We start from the raw sequence: 27199 nt of genomic DNA, 5'->3' as shown, positions 1-27199 counted from the left end.
AACCCTTTACAGGCAATTCAGTTGACAGAAGGCTGGAAGGGCTAGAAGAATGTAGTAGCCGTTCCATTTGTCTCACACACACCCTTTTGTCACTTCCAAAACCAAAGCAGTCAGGCTGCAAAAAATAATCGACAAATGCTCTGTGGCCTACTCCAAGACTCCCAGAATTCCACAGTCCTCTCCAACACCTCTCTGGAATGACTGGCTTTATAATATGCCAAGAAGTAGGCAATGAGTGTGGGCTATGTTACGTCAGGTATTTCCAGCTGCAGGGCCTCACATAAACAGGACCACCGTCCATCTACTCCAGGGGTCAGCGGTCCCTGGCAAGTGTGCCAGGAGTGGCACATGAACCGATTTTCATCAGCACATGAGGTGGGAGCTCAGCCTTGCCCCTCCTCGCCCATGCAGCTGGTAGCTTGCTCAAAGCCAGGCTGCCTGTGGATTAACACAAGACCAGCTCATAGTCCCAACCACCACCGAAATGGTAAGGCTGCGTCTACACTTGCAAGTTCTTTTGAAATTTTCAAAAGAAGGGGGCCCTTTAGAGAGACCCCGCAGAGCGTCTGCACATAAAAAGTGTTCTTTCAAAAATGAATCGAAAGGCTGCGGCGCTTCTTTTGAAATCGCTCTTCCTTTCCCATTTCAGGAAGAGTGCCCCTTTAGAAAGCTGCTTTCAAAAGAAAACGTGTCGATGCTCCTTATTTTCAAAAGAGCAGTCCTCATGGGGCCTGATTTTTCAATCCCTGGCCCCTCCTTTCAGAAGAGCAGAGGCTGTGTGGATGCTCTCTTTCGAAAGAGCAGATCACTCTTTTGATCCACTTCTTTGTGTGGAGATGCTCTCTTTCAAATGAAATTCTTTCGGAAGAGCTCTGTAGTGTAGACGTAGGCTAAAGCTCTGCATCTTCATTTATTTCTTAATGAAGCTGTTGTAAGCAGGACTATTAGTGACTTTAAAAAGTCTCCCTGACACTTGGACCATCCATAGAGGTCCAAAGGTCAAATTTCAGCACTCTGCCTTGGAAAAGCTGCTGACCCCTGGTGTACTTTTCATCTTTCTCTCCTCCAATCAACCCAACACCCTTCTGTCACACGCACACATTTGTTCTCTTTCCTCTTCTGGAAGGTCCTGAATGAAGAGGCTGGAGACTACCAGAGCTAGGCAGCTAGAAGAAGCCACTGCCATGTAGGTAGAGGCAACTAGTACAGGGATTCTGGGGGAAGGGGAGTCAGTGGAGACGTGCCTCTGTGCTACCCCCTGCCTGCCTATGCTCCACCCTGCCCTACCCACATGCCGCTGATCTGTTCCTGCCACTCCCCATCCAGGCCCTACCCTCTTCTTATCCCTGCTGCACCCCGCCTGCCTGTTCCAACAGAAGCGCTGCACCACTTCCAGTGCACTCGGGGTAGTCCTTCCCTCCCTCGAGTGGCGCAGCCAGAGAGCAGCGCGAGCAAAGAAGCACATGCTGCTCTGGGGTGGAGGCTGGACTGCCCCCCACATACACCAGAAGCAGCTGGCTGTGCAGGCGGGTGCAATACATGGGGTATATGCCCACGTGTCGCCTCTAAGCATTGGAACGGGGTTGTAGTTGAAAGTACAAAGAGGAGAGAAACACTGTCCATCTACCATTGGCAAAAAGTACTCTCTGCTTATCAGCTGCATGTAGAAGAATCAAAGAGCCCATACAATTTCCTTAACAAAATGTTGAACCCAAACACAGTTCTGAAGCAGTGAGCTTACAGCAGTTCAACCAGTGTCCACATTCTGACACCTTGTCAACAAAAAAATACCGTTTCCAGACTAAGCACAAGGTGTAGCTATAACATAGTTTCAAAAGTTCTCTTTTTTTGTTGTTGTTGTTTCTAGCCATTAGTATAGCAGATGTTCCATGGTCTAATGCACAAACAACAAACTCACTCCAGTTCTTTAGTTGCTGGATCACTGTATTGGATAACATGCATTTTACATCCCACCCAATAAAACAATTTCACCAAAATTACACCGAAGAAAAAGTAATTTTTTTAAAAAATGTTACACTACGTGAAATTTTCTCGTTTCTTTTTCCTTTTCCCAGTGATTATTTGTGAAATATTGGCTCTGAGGGCTTGTTTAGGAAAACGTGCTTGGGTGCTTGTACTTACACTGGTGAAAAATCCCTACCAATTTAACTACGTCGATATAGTTACACCAGTTGGGAGTGGACTGGGGAGAAAATGCACAGTCTGTATAGTTTCAGAATCTGGTAATAAAGATGATAGACTTACGTAGCTGAAACAAACCACAGTACAGGACCTTGATTTGTTGTCCTACCCGTTACAATAAGCGCAGCATTTACAGAACACATTTACAGCATATGATATTACAAACATCAATTCATTTTATAGGGCACACTTATCGTGCACAGTAAGATCACGTGGAACGTAGAACCGCAGCATACACAGGCCTGTTGCTGTTCTTCACAATACTAGAGATAAAAGTGTAGCAGTGTGGGCTTTACTTCACAAAACGACGACTTGGTGCATGCAGAGCTGGGACTGGAAAGTCAAAGGAAGGCCAGGAGTTTTTCAAGACCTTTTGAATGAGTGATGTTGCCACTATCCCTTCTGGTTTTAAGTGAGCAGGATGTGTGGTCACTCGGGTATTTTATAGACCATTTCAGAGTCCTAGAAAACATCTTTTTTTGGTCACAGGGAAGGGAGAAGAGAAGCATCAATTCCTTCATTTTCTGCTGCCTTTCAATATTTGCTTCTGCCTGAGCTCATTTATAATAAATCCCTATCACTAGCATAGACAGTTAAGTTATTTGTCTACACAACCAAATTATCTTGAAATAGCAGCAGTTATTTTGAAATAACTTTGGCCTTGTCTGAATGACGCCCATGCTATTTTGAAATAAATTCATTATTTTGGTTCTGGTAAACCTTGTTTCCTGAGCAATAACGCCTATTTCGAAATAGGCCATAATGGGCTCCAATGGCTCAATTTTGAAATTGGAAATGCTATTTGGAAACAACTGGGTGCTAGTTCAAAATGCATTTTGCATGTGGTTGTGTTATTTCAAAATATTTTAAAATATCCATTTTGAAATAGGGCTGTTGTGCAGCCGTAGCGTTACTCAAGGAAAAGATCACCCATTCCTCTAGTCGTTCTACCTCATTGTAAAGAAAAAAAGCCCAATTTTAAACATATCTTCTGCAAGCGAGCTTTAAGACTGAGAATTCAACCCAAGCCAAGTGTACAACTTCAAAAGTGACAGTTTCCATAGCAGTGTGCACTGTATCACTCAGGCCTGACTTGTTCAATATGTGAGTCACTTATTGAGGTCTACTATGTCCGAATTAAGAGTTTGTGTCTTAGCGTTTAGAATCGCCCAACATTTCTATATTGAAAATCCCATTCTTTACACAGCATTAGCAAACGGAATTGTAGTTTGACATTTGATTTCTTTTGTAAGACTGGGAGAGGTAGGAAATGAAAAGGAGTTGTCATTTATGTGGCTATGGTCTTAAATATTTCAAGAAATGTAAGGACTTGTGCCCATGCTAAGGCAGGCTTGGTAAAGCCTCTTAAGGGACATCTGAAAAGGCCCAGCTTTTGTGGTGGTGGTTTTTTCCTGGTCCTCTCCCTTATATAATCCATTTCAAATTTTGCCCAATCCCGAGCTTCAGTTTATCCCCAGACTGCACAAAAAGAAGTCAGCCCACCTGGTCTAGTGATCGTACAATTCAAGGAAAAGGAATAATTTGATGTAATTAATTTTTCACTTAACACATTGCCTGTAACACTTCCCTCCAAATGTACAGTACACAGTGTTGCAGGTCTAGTGTGTGTACAGAGACAGTCTGAGGCAGCCATCTATTAACATGTTTCCAGTTTTCATTCATTTCATGCACATTTGCTGGAATTTGCTTCAGTTCAAATGCCTTCAGAACCTGAAAATGTTTTTCCTCCCCTTTCTTCAGCCAAGGCATAGCAATGTTCCTTTCTCCCCACCTTCAGGAACTCCAGCAGTTCACATATCCTCTTTCCTCCTTTTGTCTAAAAACAGAAGGTGAGTTTACTGCCACAATTCCCAGCCTCAGAGCTTTGATTGCCAAAGAGATGCCAAATATACCATTATTATTATTTAAAACGTTGATGAAGATATTGAACAGAACTGGTCCCAAAACTTATTCCTGTGGAACCCCACTTGTTATACCCTTTCAGTGTGACTCTGAACCATTGATGACTGCTCTCTGAGAATCATTAGCTAACCAGTTATGCATCCACCTTATAGTAATGACATCTACGTTATATTTCCCTAGTTTATTGATAAGATCATGTGAGACTGTCGAATGCTTTACTAACATCTAGGTATACCACACCTACCACTTCCCCGTTATCCTAGCAAACAAATCTATCAGATGCATAGGGCTGGATGAATAGATGCATCCAGCCCTGGGAAGCTCACATTAGTGTAATGGGTCTTCCAATAGCACAGCAGCTCCTATAGCTGTTTCGTCCCTCCCAACCATTTCTGGCACAGACGATGTGGCTGGGCCGTATGTATGGTACGCTATTCCCCAGTAATGGCTTTGATCCCTTACGGGTGTTAAGAGATGATATAAATTAGACCATACCCTCCCACCGTGGTACTGGAGAACCATTATGCTGTACTCGATACAGGAGACCAAGAATTACCCCATACAGAAGAGGAGAAGCCTTGTACCCCCAAGGCTGGGAAGTCTACTGCCACCCCTGCAAGAAGGAAACATAGAGTAGTGGTGGTTGGAGACTCTCTTCTGAGGGGGACGGAGGCGCCCATCTGTCGCCCTGACATTTCATCTTGGGAGGTGTGCTGCCTGCCGGGGGCCCATATCCGAGACGTTACGCAGGCATTGTCGAGGATTATCCGGCCCTCTGACTACTATCCCATGCTTCTCATCCATGTGGGCACTAATGATACTGCGAGGTGTGACGCTGAGCAGGTCAAGAGTGACTTCAGGGCTCTGGGGGCATGGGTCAGGGAGTTTGGGGTGCAGGTGGTATTCTCTTCAATCCTCCCTGTCAGAGGTAGGGGCCCAGGCAGAGACAGGTGTATCCTAGAGGTGAATGCTTGGTTGCGTAGATGGTGTCGCCAGGAAGGCTTTGGTTTCTTTGACCACAGGATCCTTTTCCAGGAAGGACTGCTAGGCAGAGATGGCGTTCACCTTTCGAGGAGGGGGAAGACCATATTCAGACACAGGCTGGCTAACCTAGTGAGGAGGGCTTTAAACTAGGTTCGACAGGGGCAGGGGAGCAAAGCCTGCAGGTAAGTGGAGAGCATGGATACCTGGGAGATGAACTTGAAATGGGAGGGAGTACGGGCTACACTGGGAGAGTAAAAAGAGGGCCAGGGCAAAACTGGGAGGCAAGACCAAATCAATGTCTAAGATGCCTATATACAAATGCAAGAAGTATGGGAAATAAACAAGAAGAATTGGAAGTACTAATAAAGCAATACAACTATGATATCGTTGGCATCACAGAAACTTGGTGGGATAATACTCATGATTGGAATGTTGGTATTGAAGGGTACAGCCTGCTTAGGAAGGACAGACAGGGAAAGAAGGGAGGAGGTGTTGCCTTGTATATTAAAAATGTACACACTTGGACTGAGGTGGAGATGGACGTAGGAGAAGGACAGGTTGAAAGTCTCTGGGTTAGACTTAGAGGAGTAAAAAACAAGGATAAGGTCGTACTAGGAGTCTACTACAGGCCCCCTAGCCAGGTGGAAGAGGTGGATGAGGCTTTCTTTAAACAGCTAACAAAATCATCCAGGGCCCAGAATTTGGTGGTGATGGGGGACTTCAACTATCCAGGTATATGTTGGGAAACTAATACAGCAGGGGACAGACTGTCCAATAAATTCTTGGATTGCATTGCAGACAACTTTTTATTCCAAAAGGTTGAAAAATCTACCAGGGGGAAGCTGTTCTAGATTTAATTTTAACAAATAGGGAGGAAATATTGAGAATTTGAAAGTGGAAGGATGCTTGGGTGAAAGTGATCATGAAATCATAGAGTTCACAATTCTAAGGAAGGGTAGAAGGGAAAACAGTACAATAGAGATAATGGATTTCAGGAAGGCAGATTTTGGTAAACTCAGACAGCTGGTAGGTAAGGTCCCATGGGAAACTAAACTGAGGGGAAAAACGGCTGAGGAGAGTTGGCAGTTTTTCAAAGGGACATTATTAAGGGCCCAAAAGCAAGCTATCCCGCTGCGTAGGAAAGATAGAAAACATGGCAAAAGACTGCCTTGGCTTAATCAGGAGATCTTGCATGATCTCAAAATAAAAAAGGAATCGTATAAGAAATGGAAACTAGGACAAATTACAAAGGACGAATATAGGCAAACACCACGAGCATGCAGGAGCAAGATTAGAAAGGCTAAGGCACAAAATGAGCTCAAACTAGCTACAAGCATAAAGGGAAACAAGAAGGCTTTTTACAAATACATTGGTAACAAGAGGAAGACCAAGGAGAGGGTAGGGCCATTGGTCAGTGAGGAGGCAGAAACAGTAACAGGGAATTTGGAAATGGCAGAGATGTTTAATGATTTCTTTGTTTCGGTCTTCACTGAGAAATCTGAAGGAATGCCTGACATAGAGAATGCTAGTGAAAAAAGGGGTAGGTTTAGAAGTTGAAATAAGAAAAGAACAAATTAAAATTTACTTAGAAAAATTAGATGTCTGCAAATCACCAGGGCCTGATGAAATGCATCCTAGAATCCTCAAGGAGCTGATAGAAGAGGTATCTGAGCCTTTAGCAATCACTTTTGGAAAATCGTGGGAGACGGGAGAGATTCCAGAAGACTGGAAAAGGGCAGATATAGTACCCATTTATAAAAAGGGGAACAAGAATAACCCGGGAAACTACAGGCCAGTCAGCTTAACTTCTGTGCCAGGAAAGATAATGGAGCAGGTAATTAAAGAAATCATCTGCAAGCGTTTGGAAGGTGGTAAGGTGCTAGGGAACAGCCAGCATGGTTTTGTTAAAAACAGATCATGTCAAACCAATCTAATAGCTTTCTTTGATAGAATAACAAGCCTTGTGGATAAGGGAGAAGCAGTGGATGTGGTATACCTAGATTTCAGTAAAGCATTTGACACGGTCTCACATAATATACTTATCAATAAACTATGCAAATACAACTTAGATGGGGCTACTATAAGGTGGGTGAACAACTGGCTGGATAACCGTACCCAGAGAGTAGTTATTAATGGTTTTCAATCCTGCTGGAAAAGTATAACTAGTGGGGTTCCGCAGGGGTCTGTTTTAGGACCGGTTCTGTTCAATATCTTCATTAATGATTTAGATATTGACATAGAAAGTACATTTATTAAGTTTGCAGATGATACCAAGCTGGGAGGGGTTGCAACTTCTTTGGAGGATAGGGTCATAATTGAAAAGGATCTGGATAAACTGGAGAAATGGCTGAGGTAAACAGGATGAAGTTTAATAAGGACAAATGCAAAGTGCTCCACTTAGGAAGGAACAATAAGTGTCACACGTACAGAATGGGAAAGGACTGCCTAGGAATGAGTACAGCAGAACGGGATCTAGGGGTTATAGAGGACCACAAGCTAAATATGAGTCAACAGTGTGATGCTGTTGCAAAAAAAGCAAACATGATTCTAGGATGCATTAACAGGTGTGTTGTGAACAAAACACGAGAAGTAATTCTCCCGCTCTACTCTGCGCTGGTTAGGCTTCAGCTGGAGTATTGTGTCCAGTTCTGGGCACCACAGTTCAGGAAGGATGTGGAGAAACTGGAGAGGGTCCAGAGGAGAGCAACGAGAATGATCAAAGGTCTAGAGAACATGACCTGTGAAGAAAGGCTGAAAGAATTGGGCTTGTTTAGTTTGGAAAAGAGAATATTGAGGGGGGACATGACAGCAGTTTTCAGGTATCTAAAAGGGTGTCATAAGGCAGAGGGAGGGAACTTGTTCTTTCTTGCCTCTAAGGATAGAACAAGAGGCAATGGACTTAAATTGCAGCAGGGGAGGTTCAGGTTGGAAATTAGGAAAAAGTTCCTAACTGTCAGGGTGATCAAACACTGGAACGAATTGCCAAGGGAGGTGGTAGAATCTCCATCACTGGAGCTATTTAAGAAGAGGTTAGATAGATGGCTTTCAGGGATGGTCTAAAAGGTGCTTGGTCCTGCCATGAGGGCGGGGGGCTGGACTCGATGGCCTCTCGAGGTCCCTTCCAGTCCTACTCTTCTATGATTCTATGATTCTATACCTAGAGCTATTCCAATATAGGGCGTAGAGGGAAGAAGGTGACAGGGAGAATATCTACATTGTACGTACCAGCCCTACAGCCATGGAAGTATAAAGGGAAGGTTTATGTTGCCATTGAACCCTTCTTCACCCAACTTGCATTGTGTGCACTTTACTCATAGCGGGGAATCTGGCCTCTTTTATTTCAGAAAAGCTTCTGCAAGGATGAAAGACAAGACCAAACTGTTGCACAGTTGCAAAGCAGGGCCCTAATTATTTGGTATAGTGAATTAACAGTATAACGCCCTGCACGGTTAACTTGCCACATAAATCAGATTTATATGCAACATAATAGAAAAAGCTAATTGATATTTAACATTATTTCTGAAGAATCCCTTGGTGAAACCAAACGATTGCATTAGCCTTTCAAAATAATGCTGAAGGACAGAAGTCTAAAACGCAGTTTATTAATAACTCCTCCTGTTGCCTCTGTTATTTAGGAGAGACGATTAGAATTCATTTTTCGAAGTTTGGCAGGCAGATTATCCTCTAGTCTTGTCCCTAAGGTGAGCATAGCTTGAGGCTTTTGGTGTATCTCAAGATCTCCGGTAGACTGAGCCAAAGACTCAGATTTTATTCTGAAGGCCTTCAGATATATCCTTTCATCACAATCTTCATTGCTGGAAACAGAACTTATCTGCTGAATTTTCAAGAGATCTCCAGTACTGCAAGCTTTCTCTACATTGCTGGAACTCATTCTTTGGACTCTTCCCTGAAGACCTTCCTTTCTGGCGCTGATTTTTTGAAGTTTGCTAGGGAACTTCTTTGTTTTCTCTTCAAAACTGTCAATACAGTCAAGTGAGCAGATGTGTTCCCTTCTGTTTCGGTTGCCAGCCGGAGTATTCAAAGGAGATAGAAGCAACAGGTTTTCCTCCTGTTCTTTAACACTGTAAGGTGGTGTGGGGACTTCAAAGGTGGCATGAAACTGAGAATAATCCACACGAAAAAATCCATCCTCTAATGACATTACTGGGAGGAATCTGTGACCCCAAAGAATTTCATCTTCCGTGTAGGAGGTCCTGGCCTGACACATCATTCCTACATAAACAGACAGGAACATCAACCTTATAAAATGAAATAATAGATCAACATATGATATGAGAATGTATGGTAAGATCACATAATAAAAATCAATTCTACTCTACATGTAATAAACATTGAGATAATACAATGCTTCATCTGGTGACTGCCGGTCTCTTACCAGCTGTGATGTTTCTAAGTACTCCGTTAGATTTTCATATACAAATATTTAATTAACTTTATCTTGTACCAAACCAATTTACTTTAAATTGGGCGTGGGGGATTATAATTACAAACACAATAATTAATAGGAAAGTAATATACACTTCAGGGAGTATTCTCTTACAAGGGGTACTGGTATGCTACTTTAGCTGTACAGGTGAACCTCTCTAATCCATCACCCTCAGGACCTGTCCAGTGCCAAATGAGAGAATTTGCTGGACCGTGGGAGGTCAGTATTGTCCAGCACCATTACCAACACTTCCACTGCTTGCTGGGCTTTCTGAAGATATTTCAGAGTAAATTACAGCTTAAACAGCACAGCATACTGAGAGCCAGGACTGGTGTCTGGAAACAAACTATGGGAATGCGGGAATCTTTGCCAAACGCATGGGAAGTGATCATTTAGCTAAAAAATCATTACGGATGTTGCCAGATGAGAGAGTGCCAGATTAGAGAGGTTCAACCTGTACTAGTTTCTGCGAGGTCATCTTAGGCGATGTCTAGATTACAGGTTTCTGTCGGCAGCCCTGAGGTCTCCGGACAGAAATCTGCTGCTCTGGGAGCCCTTTGCCAACATCCCAGTTATCCTTGTTCCACTAGGAAGAAGGGATGTGTTGGCAGAGGGGTTTTCCCAACATTTGGCCCCATGTGAACAGGCCAAATGTCAGGAAAGCCTCTCCCAACAGAATTGTCAGCAGGAGATATGTAAATATGTTGTGCAACCTGCATGTCTTTTGCCAACAATTCTTGGCAATGTAGACATAGCCTTAGAAGTGGTCTGAGAGGCTCACTCACCTGGGTGTGAGCATTAAAGACTGTATTCCTGGCTTGAATTTTGAGAGTTCTCCAGCAAAGATTAGGAGTGTCAGGAACTAGACCTAGACGAAAAACTTTTTATTTCATTAGCACTCTGCTCCTTAGCTAATATGCTGAGGTCCTCTCTCACCAGCACACACCTAAAACATCACCACTGACATCACACTAAAGCTGTCTTGGATGTTATTATATATGCTATATTGTAAAGGTCATAAGAGATTTTTTTCCCTCACTAAGGCAGAGATTCGTAGATTACTTTTTTTAATGCAGACTTAAAAAATGGTCATGAAAACACAAAATCTGTTCCAAGTTTACCATGGTTAGGCTGATGGAAACAACCACTACAAATTTTGTAGGAGAATATAATTTTGAATGACTGCATTTGATAAAATATTATACCTGTGAGTAAGAGAAACTGAAATGATCAATAATACAATACAATATAGTCACACATTCACCATTCACTTCGTTCAAAAATCTTACCAGTAGTTTCAACAATTCCTTCAAGGATGACAACAATCTCAAACTGTTCACTTCTTAGAGATCTTTGAGAGAGGCAAAAAAAGGGGCTTTTGGGGTTGATTTCATGACAGATGGTTAAAGGAGAAACTAAAAACAGCTGGTCAGCTCCAGTTCCAAATCCAACATCCAACTCACATTGGTCTAATGGCAGGAATTCCCCTTCAGGGGTCTGTCGAGACTGAAGACAGATAGATAGTTAGGCATCAGGCAGTATGTAAGGCTAAAATTATGACGTTCTGACCAGGTTTAAATGGGTGTCTCTGATAGCATTACTATTGCAATTGTGTGTGTTATGGCAGTATTAGTATATTAGACTAGTTCCTGTGAGATTTCTCTGTCTAAGTGATCCTGTCATTATTTACTACTCCACTAGACTCTGTCACCTACAAACTTTACTAACAGGGATTTTATATTTTCTTTCAGATCATTCATAAAAATATCAATTTGCATTGAGCCTAGAACAAAGCCTAGGTACCCCATTAGAAACAACCTAAATGAACGATCATGTTTCATTAACAATTATTTTGAGATGTATCAGTTAAGAGCTTTAACCCATTTAATTTACTATGTATTTGAGAGAGTTTGTCTGTCTGTTCAATAATTCCTCCTAAATAGTAAGAGCTAGGACTGCTGAATTTGATACTCAATTTCCTCTTATCATAACTTTAAGCAAGGTAAGAATTTGGTTGTGCCAGGAAAATAGGATGTACCTGGAATGGGATTGTTTCTCAATCCTATATATAAAAGAGACAGAATCACCAGGCAAGTGGAAGGGGCTGGCTGGGGGTGACCCCTTCTGCGACTGCGCCAACCTTGAGCCTCCCACCTCCCCAGTCACACATGGACATTGCTGGCTGTTCCCCTTCGTCAGGGAGTCAGGGGAAAGTACCTAGTTTGCTGCATTCCTCTGTCAGGGGAATGCAGGGGGTAGACAAACCTGGACCTGCCCCAGCCAGGATGCAGGCACACCTCCCCCAGCTATGCCTGCTGGAGCTGCAGGAGCCATGGAGAGGTGCTTCTCATCTGGCCCCAGGCTGTTGTGGTGAGAAAGGGATGGGGTAGTCCTCTCTCCCAGGGATAGCCTGTATACTGAACCCTTCATCCCCAGCCCCACCCCAGAGGAATGCTTTAAAGGAAGCACACAGATTTTCACTTTGTTTTCCAAAAAAATAAAGATTAATCAAGTTAAGCACCTGAGCAATGCCTGGTAAATCTAGTATGTGATACACTGAGAGAGAATGTGTGTGTGTGTGTGTGTGTGTGTGTGTGTGTTAACTCACAGGCCTTACAAAACTCTTGTCAATTTAGCAAACTTATCATCTTAAAAATAAATGGTTTGACAAAATGCATTCCATAAAACCATGCTGACACATGCTTCACTGCTTGCAGCCTGCACCAAGCATTTCAAGATTTTGCTGAGAAATGTATTCTAGTAACTGTCTGATTGTTACACAAGACATTTCATTTACCCTTGTTAAATATTAGCTCATTACGTCTTACCCCCCGTCATCCAGAACCTCCATAAATATGCCAATATTTATTAAAAATCAACTTCAGATGGCCAAGAGTTCTTTAGCCAATTGCTTTAAAGCCCTGGGGTGCAAGTTATTGGGACCCTGCAGATGTAAGTGTTCAGAAACTTGGCAGATGCTGTTTAACATCCTCCTTAGTTGCTTCTGGTTGGAAATTATTTTATTATTATGGCTATGATGTGAAGAATTATCCAGCTCTTTCCTCACTACAGAATAAATATTATAGCATCACAGAATACTAGAACTGAGAGGGACCTCAAGAGGGTATTGAGTCCAGTCCCCTGCCCTCATGGCAGGACCAGGCACCATCTAGATTAGTGGTTCTTAACCTGGGGCGCACACACCACCTGGAAGTGTGTGATGCCCTTTCTGGGGGCGCAGGACATACCAGATTTTTTTAGAAGGTAAATAATCAGAAACACAAATTAAGCACAGACAGGTAAGTACAACTACTTTGTTTTAGCAAAGCTATGTATTTATTAACATTATACATTTTTAACGATTACCGTAATATACAATTACAAAATACTATTATTGTCGTGAGTAATAACATAAAACTATTTTACATATATTTAATATGCATTTAAAAGTGTATGGGGCCCCCCATCTCCATTTTTGATTTTTGATAAGTGGTGCGAGAACATATTTTGAGAGCCAAAGGGCGGGATGGAGGCTGCAGTAAAAGTTAAGAATCACTGAGCTAGATCATCCTTGATTGTCTAACCATTGTCTAACCTGCTTTTAAATATCTCCAGTGATGGAGATTCCACCACCTCCCTGGGTAATTCAATATTGACTTTTGCCTTTGCTGTATTATTATGAGTTTACCATAGCCATCATGAGATGTCCTGTTGCTTGGATTCTTTATTAGCTCCTGGGGTGAAGTCAGACCCTCACTGAAGTCAACGGCAGCTTTCACTCTACATGATGGGATAGATGGCCAAGCAGGTGTTTACCGTCTTTAGTTTCCACAAGCGACTACAGGTTGAACCTCTCTAGTCTGGCACACTCTCATCCATAATCCAGCATGATTTTAGTTAGCCAGATGACCAGTTATCGTGGGTGTGGCCAAGTCTCCCATGGTCCAGTAAAGTTTGTGTACAGCCACCAGTCCTGGCTCTCAATGTTCTGTGTTGTTATTTAACTGTAATTTACCCCTAAATGTCTTTAAGAGCCCAGTAAGCAGGGGAAGTGCCGGTAATGCTGCCAGACAATATTGACCTCTAGTGGTTTGGCAAATTCTCATGTTCGGCACCAGTTAAGTCCCAAGGGTGCCAGACTAGAGAGGTTCAACATGTACTGCATCTCCAAACTCCTTCTCACCACCAATGTGCGGTCTAATTTCTCCATCCACATGTGAAATAAATTTTGTTATGTGCACTGAAGCACATACAGCTGTGCATCACCAATAGAAACACATGCTCTGGCTATGGGTGCTCGGCTAATCAGGTGGACAGCACCTGAATCTTTCCTGGGCAGCCACCCCAGTACTCTGCTGACAGGAGACGTTGCTCACCACTAATACTATTAAAAACTAGACTGCCTGATTGGCAGTTATATAACCAGGTAATTAGCTGGTTATTTCAGCTATATGAACTGTCTGTTTTGGTTCTTTGAATTATCCTGAGTTTTGTGTCTGTTTCCCCACTGATCAATAGTGGTGTCATCTTATCCCAAACAACAACGCTTCTTCTGTTTTTTTTGATCGGAATCAGTTTCTCCACGGCTGATGAGATCAATAAGCATGTCAGCTGCATGACTTAAAAACATTCTAGATGAAGGTTCGACTGACAGCACTAGGAACTAATTACAAGCGTCTGGACTAAGACTCCTGCAGGATGTGCAGTATCAAACACGAGAGAACATAGCCTTAAACTAGGTTGGCTGGCTACCGTTCTCTCAAGATGGGTATAAACTGGTAGCAGACATATGATCTATAACAAGACTGAGCATGAGCTGGCATCGATTACTATGTTCTAAGGAAACCTTCTGGAACCGCTGATTTAGAAAAAGAACTTCTGAAGATTCTGAGTAATCAACTAAACTTCATTCAAATGAGTGTTGTGCCAGTTGAAACAATGACTTGAAAAATTAGCTGGATTGTACACTGGATGCAAAATAGATTTCATATTTAAAAGCCGAGAGATCATATTTTGACACCTGGCCTCCAGTGACAACCTTAACAGTGAAGAACCCACCACAGAGGTCATGGGATTGTATTAATCAGCAGTAATGCAAGAGAGACAAAGCCAGATTTAGAGATTGTAAAGCCAGAAGGGATCATTATGATCATCTAGACAGGGTGTCAAGCATAACACAGGCTCTAGGACTTCCCTGAGTTCCTGTTCAAACTAGAGGATATATTCTTTAGAAAAATATCTAATCTTGATTTTAAAATTTCCAGTGATGGAGAATCCACACTGTTAAAATGTGCCTTGTTTCTGGTCTGATTTAGTCTAGCCTCATCTTCCAGCCTTTGGATTGTCTTATAACTTTGTCTGCTCGATTTAAAGAGGAACAGAAATTTAATTGATCAGGTTACCCTTCTCTTTGTTAAGCTAAACAGGCTGAGCTCCTTGATTCTTTTGCAGTGAGGCAGGTTTTCAATCATTTTCCTCTGAAACACACTCCATCAACATCTTCCCTGTGTAAACCAGAACTAGACACAGTATTCCAGGAGAGGTCAGAGAAGTGCCAAATACGGAGAAATATAACCTCCCTACTCAGTGGTCTCCTATTAATAAATCTACACATCACATTACTGCTTTTGGCCACAGTCCCTCACAGGGTGCTCGTGCTCTGTTGATTATCCAGCAGCTACTAAAGTTAGACACTTTCAAATGAGCAGTTCTGATTAACTTGTATCCAAGAGTCAAGTATAAAAGCCTGATAAAGGATATCTTTACATTGCTTCTCTCTGAAAGAATTAAAGCTCCGTCTAATCATGTGCAAGAGAGGTGAAGCAAAATCAGCTGTCAGCCTGCCTGGACCAAGCTCAACTGGAAGAGCACAAGTTTGCAAGAAACACAGGACCTTCTTGGAAACATAGTCCATTTTCTGGTACGATGAAAGTACAAGATGGTACTCAGGATGTGGGTTCATTCACCATCTTGGAATGTCTGTAATTGATGAGTGATTATATATATATATCATGCCAATGCAGAGCTGCCCAAAAGCTGACTTATCAGCCACCGCAGCGTCCCCCAGCACATGGAAGATCTCAAGTGGTGTACAGCCACTATGGATCCACCCCTCCGTCTACTCTCAAAAGTGGAGCAGGGAGCATGACTTGGGATAAGAGTATGACCTAGGTGCTTGTGTGCCCCAGCAGCCACCTGGAGCAAGGGATAGCTGGGAAACTTAAAGATACCTTCAGGCTACTCTAAATGTTAGGAGAGAAATGAAGTGCTCAGCTGGGGTAGCATGCAAGGGAGCATAAAGGACTGCTAAGCACTTTTTCAGTAGAGTTGCACCAAGGACACTGTAGCCACAGTTGGGGATATGGGCCCAAATGAGCCTACCCGCGTAGTCTGACAACAACGTAATTCCAGAGTGGTCTTGCTTTTGGAGGTTGCCAGACACAGGTATGCACACTGAGTTTGGAAGCAATGCAATAAATACATTACCTAATAGCAATAAACCCTGATTTGACACTGGACAACCGCCTTTGGATGGTCAACTCTTCTGCACTTACAGGTTTGATGTTCGCATTACAAAGTCATAGAAACGTAAGGCTGAAAGGGATGTCAACAAGTCAACAAGTCTGCCCCGCCCTGTTCTTATGCAGAACCAGGTAAATGTGGACCATTTCAGACGTTTATCCAGCCTGTTTCTAAAAGCCTACACTGACGGGACTTCGGTGTTTTCCCTTGAAAGTTAGTTCCAGAGCCTAATTCCTGTTAGGGTGCGTCTACACTTGCATTCCTCTTTCGAAAGAGGTATGCAAATGAGGCAAATTGGAAAAGGCAAATAAGGTGCCAAATATGCAAATTTATACCTCATTTGCATTTTCGATTTGCCTCATTTGTATACCTCTTTCGAAAGAGCAATGCAAGTGTAGATGCACTCTTAGCGTTAGAAACCTCTAAGACATAGGCTGGTTTAGTATGATTTATTCTTCATAAATTCATGCCATCTGTTCCTTAGAACCCTATTATCCCTGAAAAAACAGCAAGAAGTCCTGTGGCACCTTACAGACTAACAGATATTTTGGAGCATAAGCTTTCGTGGGTAAAGACCCGCTTCATCCCCACTCACACATCTGACGGAGCGGGTCTTTGCCCACGAAAGCTTATGCTCCAAAATATCTGTTAGTATATAAAGTGCCACAGGACTTGTTGTTGTTTTTGAAGATACAGACTAACACGGCTACCTCTCTGATATTATCCCTGAGCTGCCTACAAACTGATTGCTTAGTTATTTGTTCCAGTATCTTTTCAGGTCCAAGTATTAAAGTTAGGCTGACTGGTCTATAATTCCCTGGGTCTGCTTCTCCTTTTTAAAAAGAAGTACCATGTTTCCCTTCTCCAGTCCTTTGGGATCTCAACCGTCCTTCAGGAGTTCTCAAATATAACTGCTAACAGTTCTGAGACTGCTTCACGTAATTCTCTAAATACACTTAGATGAATTTAATCAGACCCTGACAACGAGTGCGTCCGCACACAAAAGTGGATCGAAAAAGCGATCTGCTCTGTCAACAGAGAGTGGCCGGACTGCCCAGCCCTCTCTCAACAGAATGGCCAACCAGAAGCACGGCAGAGAGGCTTGCCCGGTGACCTGGAAGCCCTGCCTGTCAACAGAGAGTCCCCTGGTGCATCCACACAGCTTTTTTGTCAACAGATTCTGTCGAGAAAGGCATTCTGCCTGATGGCGGAGAGGCAGAAGGCTGTGGACAGAAGTGCCGAGTTTTGTCAACATACTATCAACAAAACGTATTTTGTGTGTGGACACTCCACGAGTTTTGTGGACAAAACCCTCTAGTGCAGACGTAGGCAATATGAATACATCTCATTTATCTAAATATTCTTTAGCCAGTTCTTTTCTTACTTTGGTTTTTGTTCCTTTTCCCTCGTCGTTCTTATTCATGGTGTTGAGTCTCTGGTCACCATTCACCTTTTTATTGAAGACTGAAGCAAAACAGGCATTAAACATCTCGACAGTTACTAGCTCTCCTTCCTTGCTAAGTACAGGACCTGCGCTTTCATTCGTCTTTCTCTTGCTCCTAATGTACGTCAAGATCCGCTTATGACTATGCATGTCCCTTGCTAGATGCAACTCAGGTTATGCCTTAGTGGCACTGATTTTGTCCTTGCAAGCTTGGGCTCTTTTGTAGTCCTCATTAGCACTTTGTTCACTTTTTGTAGGATTTTTTTTTTCAGGTCACTTAAGAGCTCCTCCTAGAAACACATTGGTCTCTTAACATTCTTCGTAGCTTTCCTTTGCACCAGGACAGTTTGGAGCAGTGCCTTCAATATTGTTTCCCTGAGAAACTGCCAGGTTGTCTGAACCCTCTTTCCCCCTTTGAACCTCTTCCCATAGTATCTTACCAACCATTTCTCTGAGATCGTTGAAGTCTGGTTTTTGAAGTCAATTGTCTTTATTCTGCTGCTTTCACTCCTTCCTTTCCTTAGGCATTATTAAACCTGTCATTGCCCCTCCCTTTTTCTCTGCTTTGCTCTCTCGTCATCATCCCCTTCATTCTCATCTTTCTCTTCTTCTTTTATTCACATGCCCTACCTCTTTCCCTGGGGGGAAAAAAATCCTCTGAGTAAATAAGCAACGCTAGCCCTCATCCTGGCCATTTACAGGTAGGTTGTATCCCTTTCCCAATAACTATTGTATGTTTTTAAAGCTTTCTAGACCAGTGTTTCTTAAACTATGTTCCGTGGAACACTGCTGTTCCATGAACAACATGCAGGTGTACCACGAGTGTCTGACACTTTTTGATATCATATGCTGATGGTCTATATTGTCTGTTGTTAAAACCAGATACAATGTGACTTCTTCATTGCTACGATGCCTGATTAAATTACTTCATTTTGGTTTTGCCGTATGTGTGGCTGTTTTTTTTTGTTTTTTTTGTCTGGTGACAATTTTTTAAAGAAAATTTTCATAGGTGTTCCTCGTTTAAAAAAAAAAAATTGTTTGGTGTTCCATGGTCTCAAAAAGCTTAAGAAACACTGTTCTAGACTGCGTTCCTACTCTGTACAACACAATGGGATTCCAGCCTGATAAATAAACCCATCTGCAGAGATGACTGTTTTCATGATATACTTTCTCTTCTGTTTTAAATTCACAGATTAGGTAATCAAAATATAATTCTGACAATGTTTCTGTCAAAAGGAATTGTGGGAATCCCTTTTTCTGTAAAAGGAATTGTAGAACGATTGATCAAGGAAGCTATCACATACACGCTTCGAAGGATTAGATTTTTAATCAGTCAGCATCCATAAATGTCATTTCAGCAAATGTACAAAATGATGAAAAAGTATTCCCGTTATTGAAATTTACAGATAAGCAAAGCAAGAAACATGCTGCTTGAGAATTTACTACAGTCCCAGTTTAGTGTGTATACAACATGTTGTAATGAATGTTGCCTAAAATACACATTTACAGCTCTGCTAAAACAGCCAGCTAATAAGTTTCAATTTTTGGCTTACAAACAATGACATTGAGACCGTTGACTGAATTTGCAGAATAAATTCATTTATCTCAGTGTCAGGGCAGAGTGCTTTGAAATGCATAAATACAGAAATCTATCTTTTTGGTTGACATATAATTTAGTTATGTATAGTTAGAGTACATATTCAAATCGACAAATTAACATGTGGTATGAACAGAGACATCAACTACCTCACCCATTACAAGGACTGCTTCCTTTCCTTTGATGCTCGTAATTATCTCAGGCAGGACAATTACCATCCCCCCACCTCTCACCCCCATCCTTCTATCCTATTTGATTTGTCAGTTTTTATTGCATTTTTTTTCTTTTTAGTCCTCTATACTTATATATGTGCATCTGTACTGGAAATGAAATTGATCTGAAGTGGGTCTGTCCCACGAAAGCTCATCACTGAATAAATCATTTTGTTAGTCTTTAAAGGGCTACATTTCTGCTGCTTTGTTTTGTTGGGCTACGTCTACACGTGCAGCCAACATCGAAATAGCTTATTTCGATGTTGCGACATCAAAATAGTCTATTTCGATTAATAACGTCTACACGTCCTCCAGGGCCGGCAACGTCGATGTTCAACTTCGACGTTGCTCAGCCCAACATCGAAATAGGCGCAGCGAGGGAACGTCTACACGTCAAAGTAGCACACATCGAAATAGGGATGCCAGGCACAGCTGCAGACAGGGTCACAGGGCGGACTCAACAGCCAGCCGCTCCCTTAAAGGGCCCCTCCCAGACACACTTGCACTAAACAACACAAGATACACAGAGCTGACAACTGGTTGCAGACCCTGTGCCTGCAGCATAGATCCCCAGCTGCTGCAGAAGCAGCCAGAAGCCCTGGGCTAAGGGCTGCTGCCCACGGTGACCATAGAGCCCCGCAGGGGCTGGAGAGAGAGCATCTCTCAACCCCCCAGCTGATGGCCGCCATGGAGGACCCAGCAATTTCGACGTTGCGGGACGCGGATCGTCTACACGGTCCCTACTTCGACGTTGAATGTCGAAGTAGGGCGCTATTCCTATCTCCTCATGAGGTTAGCGACTTCGACGTCTCACCACCTAACGTCGAAGTTAACTTCAAAATAGCGTCCGACGCGTGTAGACGCGACGGGCGCTATTTCGAAGTTGGTGCCGCTACTTCGAAGTAGCGTGCACGTGTAGACGCAGCTTTGGAGTACAGACTAACACGGCTACCTCTGTTACTATATAATTTTCTGGTCTGAGGGCTGATTTGGAGAATTTGTCTAAAGATTAGTTTGATTCAAAGATTTCTTGATGGCAGAAGATCAGGAGACTGTTGAATCTAGTGTTACCGAAGACTGGCGTCTAATTAATACAGTACTCTCCCTGGGTTATAAACTCCCACCCCATCCAACAATTCAACATTTTGGTAATCTAACTGCTCATAGCAATTATATTTATTTTATTTGCCCAAGGGGTGCACAGAAGTCTTCCAGGGGGAACATCAACTCATTTAGGTATTTGCCTATTTTTCCAACAGGCTACATAAAAAGCACTAAGCAATCAATACAGACTACAATGTCACACAGACAAATGAGAAAGTAAGCAATTTTTCAGTAATAGTGTGCAGTGAGGCTTCTGTATTGTTAAGTTTGATTTTGTAAGCATGTAGTTTTTCAGTAAGGTGACAAATCTGTAAGTAAGCAAGACAAATCTGACTCCTGAAAGGGATACAGTAGTCTGGAAAAGTTGAGAACCACTGCCTGAAAGGATAATAGAAATGCTAGAAGGAATAGTAAGTTTGTGTTTTATCTTCTGTTAAATTAATGGTACAAAACATGCTTACTGTAGCCAGTCGTCATAAAAGAGTACTGATTCCATCTAAAACATGAACCAGCAGATTCCCGCCCCCCTCACTGATGCTTAAAATTATGTTTGTTTACTGATAACACCATCTTAAAGGAATTGGCTTTGTGAATTTCAGCATAACTTCAAAAATGGAAAATCCCATGCAACACATCTGCATACACTGTTAGTCTCTGCTCATGAGAGACTGCATCTTTCTTTGGTAATCTTCCATGTTATTATCATGCTGTGGCTATCTGTCCGGCTGAATGTGGCTAGTTGGCTTGAACAATATATATATTTTCAGAATAATGTGGCTAGTTTGCTAGAGCAGTAGTCACTGTAGTTGGACACCACCGTTCTTGTGTTTCCATGTGACAAAACACTCTTCTATGAAAAAAGAGAACAAAGCTTGCCGATGTGCAAATCTCTAACAGTGACAGGAAAATCCCTACAGGCTAGGTTAAAAAAATACACATCAGGCTCCCCTAAAGAAACTTATATTCAAGTGTAAAGTGGAGGGGATTTGGGGTTTATGCTCTGTAATGGTTCATATTAGTTCTAAAGTCAATACACTACTACTAGAAATACCAGTTTTTAATCATTTTTATATTTCCAAACCCCCACAAATAACAAATAGGATGTTTCTGTGACTTTTTGAGGATCACTCAGATCAGTAAGGGATTCTATCTTGAAGTTTTGGATGCCTTAAGGCTATGCTGTTATGGTTTGGTGGTCTGACACCAGTAGATAGCCTACAAGTACAAAGATCTCAGCCTTGGCTTCTATCACCTTTACAGCCTAACCTCGTCAGCCCTTCTGATCTTGAATCCCTGCTCCCAAAGTCAGTTTCTCCAAATTCTTTACTATGGGCTATTCAGACTTTGCCATTTGGTATGGCATGCCCAAAGAAGTGAAACCTAAACACAGGAGTTCATTTTTGGGGACCCACTTCACATCGTTTGCACATGTGAGACATGTTTGGGGTAAAAAGAAAACTACTTAATAAAAAAAAAACGATTCAAAGAGGAAATAGGAAGGGGAAGCAAACAGGAAGAAAATACATGAAACATAGACAGAGAATCTCAGACTTTACACTTCTATACTAGCTAAATTTGCTTTTCTAGTGCATCTTACTTATTGCCTCTGAACAGTTTCCAACCCTGCCTTATGTCCTCTAGATTGAGATCTCATTTTTCATGTTTCCTGTAAGCCCAGCGCTTGGGTGGCCACCCAGGAGAGATTCAAATGCTACTCAGCCGATTTAACAGAGTGTGCACAACTTCCCACGGCAGGCAGCATGCTTCCATTGGTGCACATCTGCACATGCCTGGGTGCACATAACAAAAGTTATTCTGCTCACGGATGAAATGCAATAGAGGGAACACTGGACAGCACCCCTGCTTCAATGCTGCCCTTCAGAATTTCTGAATACACTTTGTTTTTAAGAGGACTTTAATTGGCCACTATTGTCTTTCCCTGGATGATGCTAGGCGCTTACAACTAGTCTGGGTCCTGCCTTCTGATTTCATCCCCTGTTGTGAGATAAAAGGGCAGTTGCATCCTAATCACAATTACAGGGTTTACACCTGACCTGCACACACCTCCTAATGACCACCAAGAAAAGAAAATTACAAGTGTTAATAAAAAGCTCAGCAACACTGTATACAGTTCTCTGGAGGTTCAAGACCTCTGTTCAGCCATGGGGTACCGGGACCCTGCTTGTCACAGTTCCCTGGTGGTAACAGAAGCTGCTGATTAATGTATTCCTTACCGAACTGCTGTATCTCTTAGTTAGTTTTGCAAGATGCAGCTGAAAACAGAAGTGCTCCTGGTTTGTGCTTCTGATTTTAAAATAGCCAAAGCAACCACCTCTGTAGGCTCCAAGCTGCCACTGTCCCTTGTCCCCATCTCTTGGACCAAAGGGATTTTCCTCTGCTCCTCTGATGTCCATGTTCACCTCCTCTCCCATTCAACTCTTTCACTTCCCATTTTCAGACCACACTAAGCAAGATTCCTGCTTCAGGGTATTAGACAGCTGCCACATCCTTCACCTGCCAAGCAAGCAGCCTCAGAGCGTAGTGCCCAATACTGACGTGCCAGCCACACACATACCACTTGCAGCAGGAGCCGGGGGTCTAAGCATTCATGCCCAGCGAAATCCAGCCCTCTCGCAAAGGGGCAGTGGCCCCAACTCCTGCTGCACTGCAGTGCAATTCGGCAGCGTTCCCTGGAAGCTGTGCTCATGCAGCCTCTCAGGAGAAATTCAAATGCCTCCCCGCCAGCTGATTAGCAGAGTCCACAACCAGTAGTGTGTGTTTCTGCTGGTGGTGCACACATCTGCGCATGCCTCCGTGCAGTTAACATTTATTCCACACAAGGATGGAAAAGATTAGAGGGAACATTGATCACTGAGGATAGCTTTGGGTTTAGCCCTTGGGAGGCCAGGTAAAATTAGTGGCTAGGATCTAGAGAAGTTGTTATTCCCCTCTACTGGGCTCTGGTGAGGCCACATCTGGGGTACTGCATCCAGTTCTGGACCCCCAGTATAGAAACGATGTGGGTGCATTGGAGTGGGTTCAGTGGAGGGCAACAAAAATGATTAAGGGGCTGGCGCACATGGCGTATGAGGAAAGGCTGAGAGATCTGGGCTTATTTAGTTTGCAGAAGAGAAGACGGAGAGGCAATTTGATAGCAGCCTTCAAGTTTCTGAAAGGGGGCTCTAAAGAGGATGGAGAGAAACTGTTCTCAGTGGTGACAGATGGCAGAACAAGGAGCAATGGTGTGAAGTGCAGCGGGAGAGGTGTAGGTTGGATATTAGGAAAACTATTTCATGAGGAGGGCGGTGAAGCACTGGAATGCGTTACTTAGAGAGGTGGTGCATTCTCCATCCCTAGAGGTTTGTAAGTCCCAGCTTGACAAAGTCCTAGCTGGGATAATTTAATTGGGGTTGACCCTGCTTTAAGCAGGGGGCTGGACTCGATGACCTCCTGAGGTCCCTTCCAGCCCTAGGATTCTACGAAAATCATTTTAGGTGTGCAAATCCAACAATCGTGTAGCTGGAGTCCATATATCTAAAATTTACTTTTGCCACTCTCCACACTGAGCAGTCAACCAGAGAAACTCTCCTGTTAAGTTCCTTCACTCCTCATGACTGCCAGGAGCACCGGGGTCGATGGCGGTGCTGTGGCAGTTCGACTTAGCGCATCCCCACTAGGCATGCTAAATCAAACTCCAGAACATCGACTGCCAGCCCGTCCATCTTCCCAGAGGTGTACTTGTGCCTGGAGAGCTGCGAATCACCGGGGCTGCCTCTCAGAGCCGTCCCTAGGCATATGCATGGAAGGCAGCTGCGTAGGGCACCACTAAATTTAGGGCACCGCTTTGCGCCCCCCCCCCCCCCCGCGTGCTGTGCCTGTGCATGCGTAGCACAGCCGGCAGACAAGGCTGCCTCAAGCAGCCACAGTCCCCTGGCCTTCACTCTGCCCTGCCTCTGGGCCTAATATACCAGCCCCTCTGCCTCCTGGCCCTATGGCCCAATCCCTTGGCCGCTCTGCAACTCACCCCGGCTTCTCCTCTTGGTCCCAGGGCCAAACGCCTCCGCCCCCTGCTCTGAGCACCCCCAAGCTCCGGTGGCCCCGGTGCCCTGGCATCCCGCTTCCAGCCTCTCTGCCCCCCCCACCCGCTGAGCACCCCCGCAGAGCGGCCCCGCTCCCAAGCCCCGGACCGAGAGCCGCGGCAGGGGGCGCCCTTGGGCTCGCCCCGGCGGCTCTGCTCCCCAGTCGGGCCCCCGGGCTGACCTGCAGGAGCTTGCAGCGGATCTGCGCCGAGACCATGTGGCTGTTGCGCAGGTTGCCCACGCGGAACATGAGGCAGAGGCGGCCGTCGCGGGGCGAGATGACGGCGGCGCGGCTGAAGACCAGCGTCTCGGCCCGCTTCTTGGGCTGGGACATCTTGATGAACATGCAGCCCACCAAGAAGGCGTCCACCAGCGAGCCCAGCAGCGACTGGAGCAGGAAGAGGCCGATGGCCTCGGGGCAGCGCTCGGTGAGGTAGCGGTGCCCGTAGCCGATGGTGGCCTCGGTCTCCAGGAAGAAGAGGAAGGCGGAGGGGAAGTCGTGCACGTTGGCCACGCAGGGCCGGTGGCCCGGCTCGGGCGGGCGGCGCAGGTCGCCCCGCAGCGAGGCGATGCCCCACCACACGGCGGCCATGGCCAGCCAGGCGCCCGCGTAGGTCAGCAGGAAGATGAGCAGGTTCCAGCGCCACTTGAGGTCCACCAGCGTGGTGAAGAGGTCGGAGAGGAAGCGGCTGCTCTGCCCGCCCAGGTTGCCGTGCTGCACGTTGCAGCGCCCGTTCTTGTCCACGAAGCGCTGCCGGCTCCGGCCCCGGACGCGGGGCGGCTCGGCCCACGGGGGGCGCACGGCCGGCATCGGCCTCCGGGCTCCGGCCAGCCGCGGAGGAGAGCTGAAGGCGGCGGGCGGGGAGGGGAGGGGAGGGGAAGGGAAGGGCTCGCCGCTCCCCTCCCTCCTTCCCGGCTCCACGGAGCCGGCTGGGCGAGCGAGATCGCTGCGGATCCCTGGCACCGCTCCCGGCTGCCCCACGCCGCTGAGCGCTGGGGGGATGGGGGGGGTGGGAGGAGAATTGCCGCCCCCACCCCCCGGCGGGGCGGGGTCGCCCGGGGGCGACTCCTCACTGGCTGGGATGCGGGAGCAGGCACGGCCAGGGGCGCGGAGCGCGATCCCGGCTGGCGGCGGAGCTCCTCGCCCCGCCCCGGGCACTGATTCCCTCACCGCGAGCTCCGAGCCGGGCGCCAGCGCTGCCCCGACGGCGGAGCGGATGGGGTTGCACAGAGACAGGTGCAGCGTCCCGCACCTCGGACCTGCGCGTCCCCCACGCGGCTGCAGGCTGGGGACCGACTGGCTCAGCAGCAGCTGGGCGGGAAAGGACCTGGGCATTGCAGTGGTGAGAGGCTGGACGTGAGGCCACAACGTGCCCCGTAGCCAAGAAGGCTAAGGGGCATATTGGGCTGCATCAGGAGGAGCATTTCCAGCAGAGCTAGAGAAGTGCTTATTCCCCTCTATTGGGCACTGGTGTGGCCTTACCTGTAGTATTACGTCCAGGTCTGGGCCCACAGTATAGAAAGGAAGTGGTGCATTGGAGAGGGTCCAGCAGAGGGCATGAGATATGATTGGGGGCTGGAGCACATGACTTATGAGGGGAGGCTGAGGGATTTAGGCTTATTTAGTCTGCAGGAGAGAAGAGTGAGGGGGATGTGATAGCAGCCTTCAGCTTCCTGAAGGGGGGTTCCGAAGAGGATGGAGAGAGGCTGTTCTCAGTGGTGACAGATGGCAGAACAAGGAGCGGGAGTTGTAGGTGGGATATTAGGAAAAACTATTTCAGGAGAAGTGTGGTGAGGCACTGGAATGCGTTACTTAGAGAGATGGTGGAATCTCTATCCCTAGGAGTTTTAAAGTTCCCGCTTGACAAACTCCTGGCTAGGATGATTTAGTTAGGATTGGTCCTGCTTTCGGCGGGGGGCTGGACTTGATGACCTCCTGAGGTCTCTTCCAGCCCTTGGATTCTATGAACTAGGCCTTCACAGGAACCAGATGCAAACCTGAGGCTCTTCCACCTGACCGGGTCAGAACAGGTGAACCATCTCCACAGGTTCCCAGGAAGGCAAAGCCCAATCTGCCAGGAGTTGGAGAGCTGCTGAGTATGGCTGAAACTGACAGCTCAGGAGGGTGGACTGAAACCTATGGAAAAGGATTCTGAAGAAGCCTTACATGATCTCAAGTGAGTTTCACTGCCTTCTGTCAAGGATGAAGAGGTCCCAGCTCAGACCCAAATGGGGCTAAATAACACAGAATCACAGAATCATAGGGCTGGAAGGGACCTCAGGGAGTCATCTAGTCCAGCCCCCTGCTTCAAACAGGATCAACCCCTACTGAGTCATCCCAGCCAGGACCTTGTCCAGCTGGGACTTAAAAAACTCAAGGGATGGAGAATCCACCACCTCTCTAGGCAACGCATTCCAATGCTTCACCACCCGCCTGGTGAAGAACTTTTTCCTAATATCTAACCTACACCTTTCCCTCTTCAACTTCTGACCATTACTCCTTGTTCTGCCATCTGACACCACTGAGAACGATTTCTCACCCTCCTCTTTAGAGCTCCCTGTCAGGAAGTTGAAGGCTGCTATTAAGTCACCTCTAAGTCTTCTCTTCTATAAACGAAACAAGCCCAAATCACTCAGCCTATCCTCATAGGTCTTGTGCTCCAGACCCTTAAATCATTTTTGTTG

The 27199-nt window shown here is 45.1% G+C and overlaps 2 protein-coding genes across 10 annotated transcripts in view; one reads left to right on the top strand and one right to left on the bottom strand.

Annotated features, from left to right (window-relative positions):
- The window catches only part of MPP3 (MAGUK p55 scaffold protein 3), a 97221-nt gene that overhangs the window by 4257 nt on the left and 65765 nt on the right, over positions 1-27199 (top strand). The window lies entirely within an intron of this gene.
- LOC142002518 (G protein-activated inward rectifier potassium channel 1-like) lies at positions 1704-25789 on the bottom strand. Of its 5 annotated transcripts, none has more exons than XM_074978686.1 (3): positions 24696-25789; positions 10846-11062; positions 1704-9342 (listed from the first exon to the last, which is right to left on the bottom strand). In XM_074978686.1, the coding sequence occupies exons 1-3, from the start codon at positions 25323-25325 to the stop codon at positions 8741-8743; spliced, it is 1449 nt and encodes a 482-aa protein (XP_074834787.1). In that variant the 5' UTR covers positions 25326-25789; the 3' UTR covers positions 1704-8740. The 5 variants fall into 5 exon arrangements, 4 of the variants coding, with proteins under 4 accessions (XP_074834787.1, XP_074834791.1, XP_074834788.1 ...); XR_012642679.1 differs by lacking the exon at positions 1704-9342 and adding an exon at positions 17463-17542 and having other exon boundaries at positions 10924-11062; XM_074978690.1 differs by lacking the exon at positions 10846-11062 and having other exon boundaries at positions 9207-9342.

Source organism: Carettochelys insculpta, chromosome 28 (genome assembly GCF_033958435.1).
Source record: "Carettochelys insculpta isolate YL-2023 chromosome 28, ASM3395843v1, whole genome shotgun sequence".
Lineage (NCBI taxonomy): Eukaryota > Metazoa > Chordata > Testudines > Carettochelyidae > Carettochelys > Carettochelys insculpta.
This window is presented reverse-complemented; position numbering and strand designations above follow the sequence as displayed.

Coding starts and splice junctions, on each gene's coding strand:
- LOC142002518 (XM_074978686.1), bottom strand. CDS start 25,325: ATGCCGGCCGTGCGCCCCCCGTGGGCCGAGCCGCCCCGCGTCCGGGGC. Junction 11,063..24,695: donor TCCGCTGCAAGCTCCTGCAG/GTCAGCCCGGGG, acceptor ATCTGTCTTCAG/TCTCGACAGACCCCTGAAGG. Junction 9,343..10,845: donor AGGAATTGTTGAAACTACTG/GTAAGATTTTTG, acceptor CTGTTTATGTAG/GAATGATGTGTCAGGCCAGG.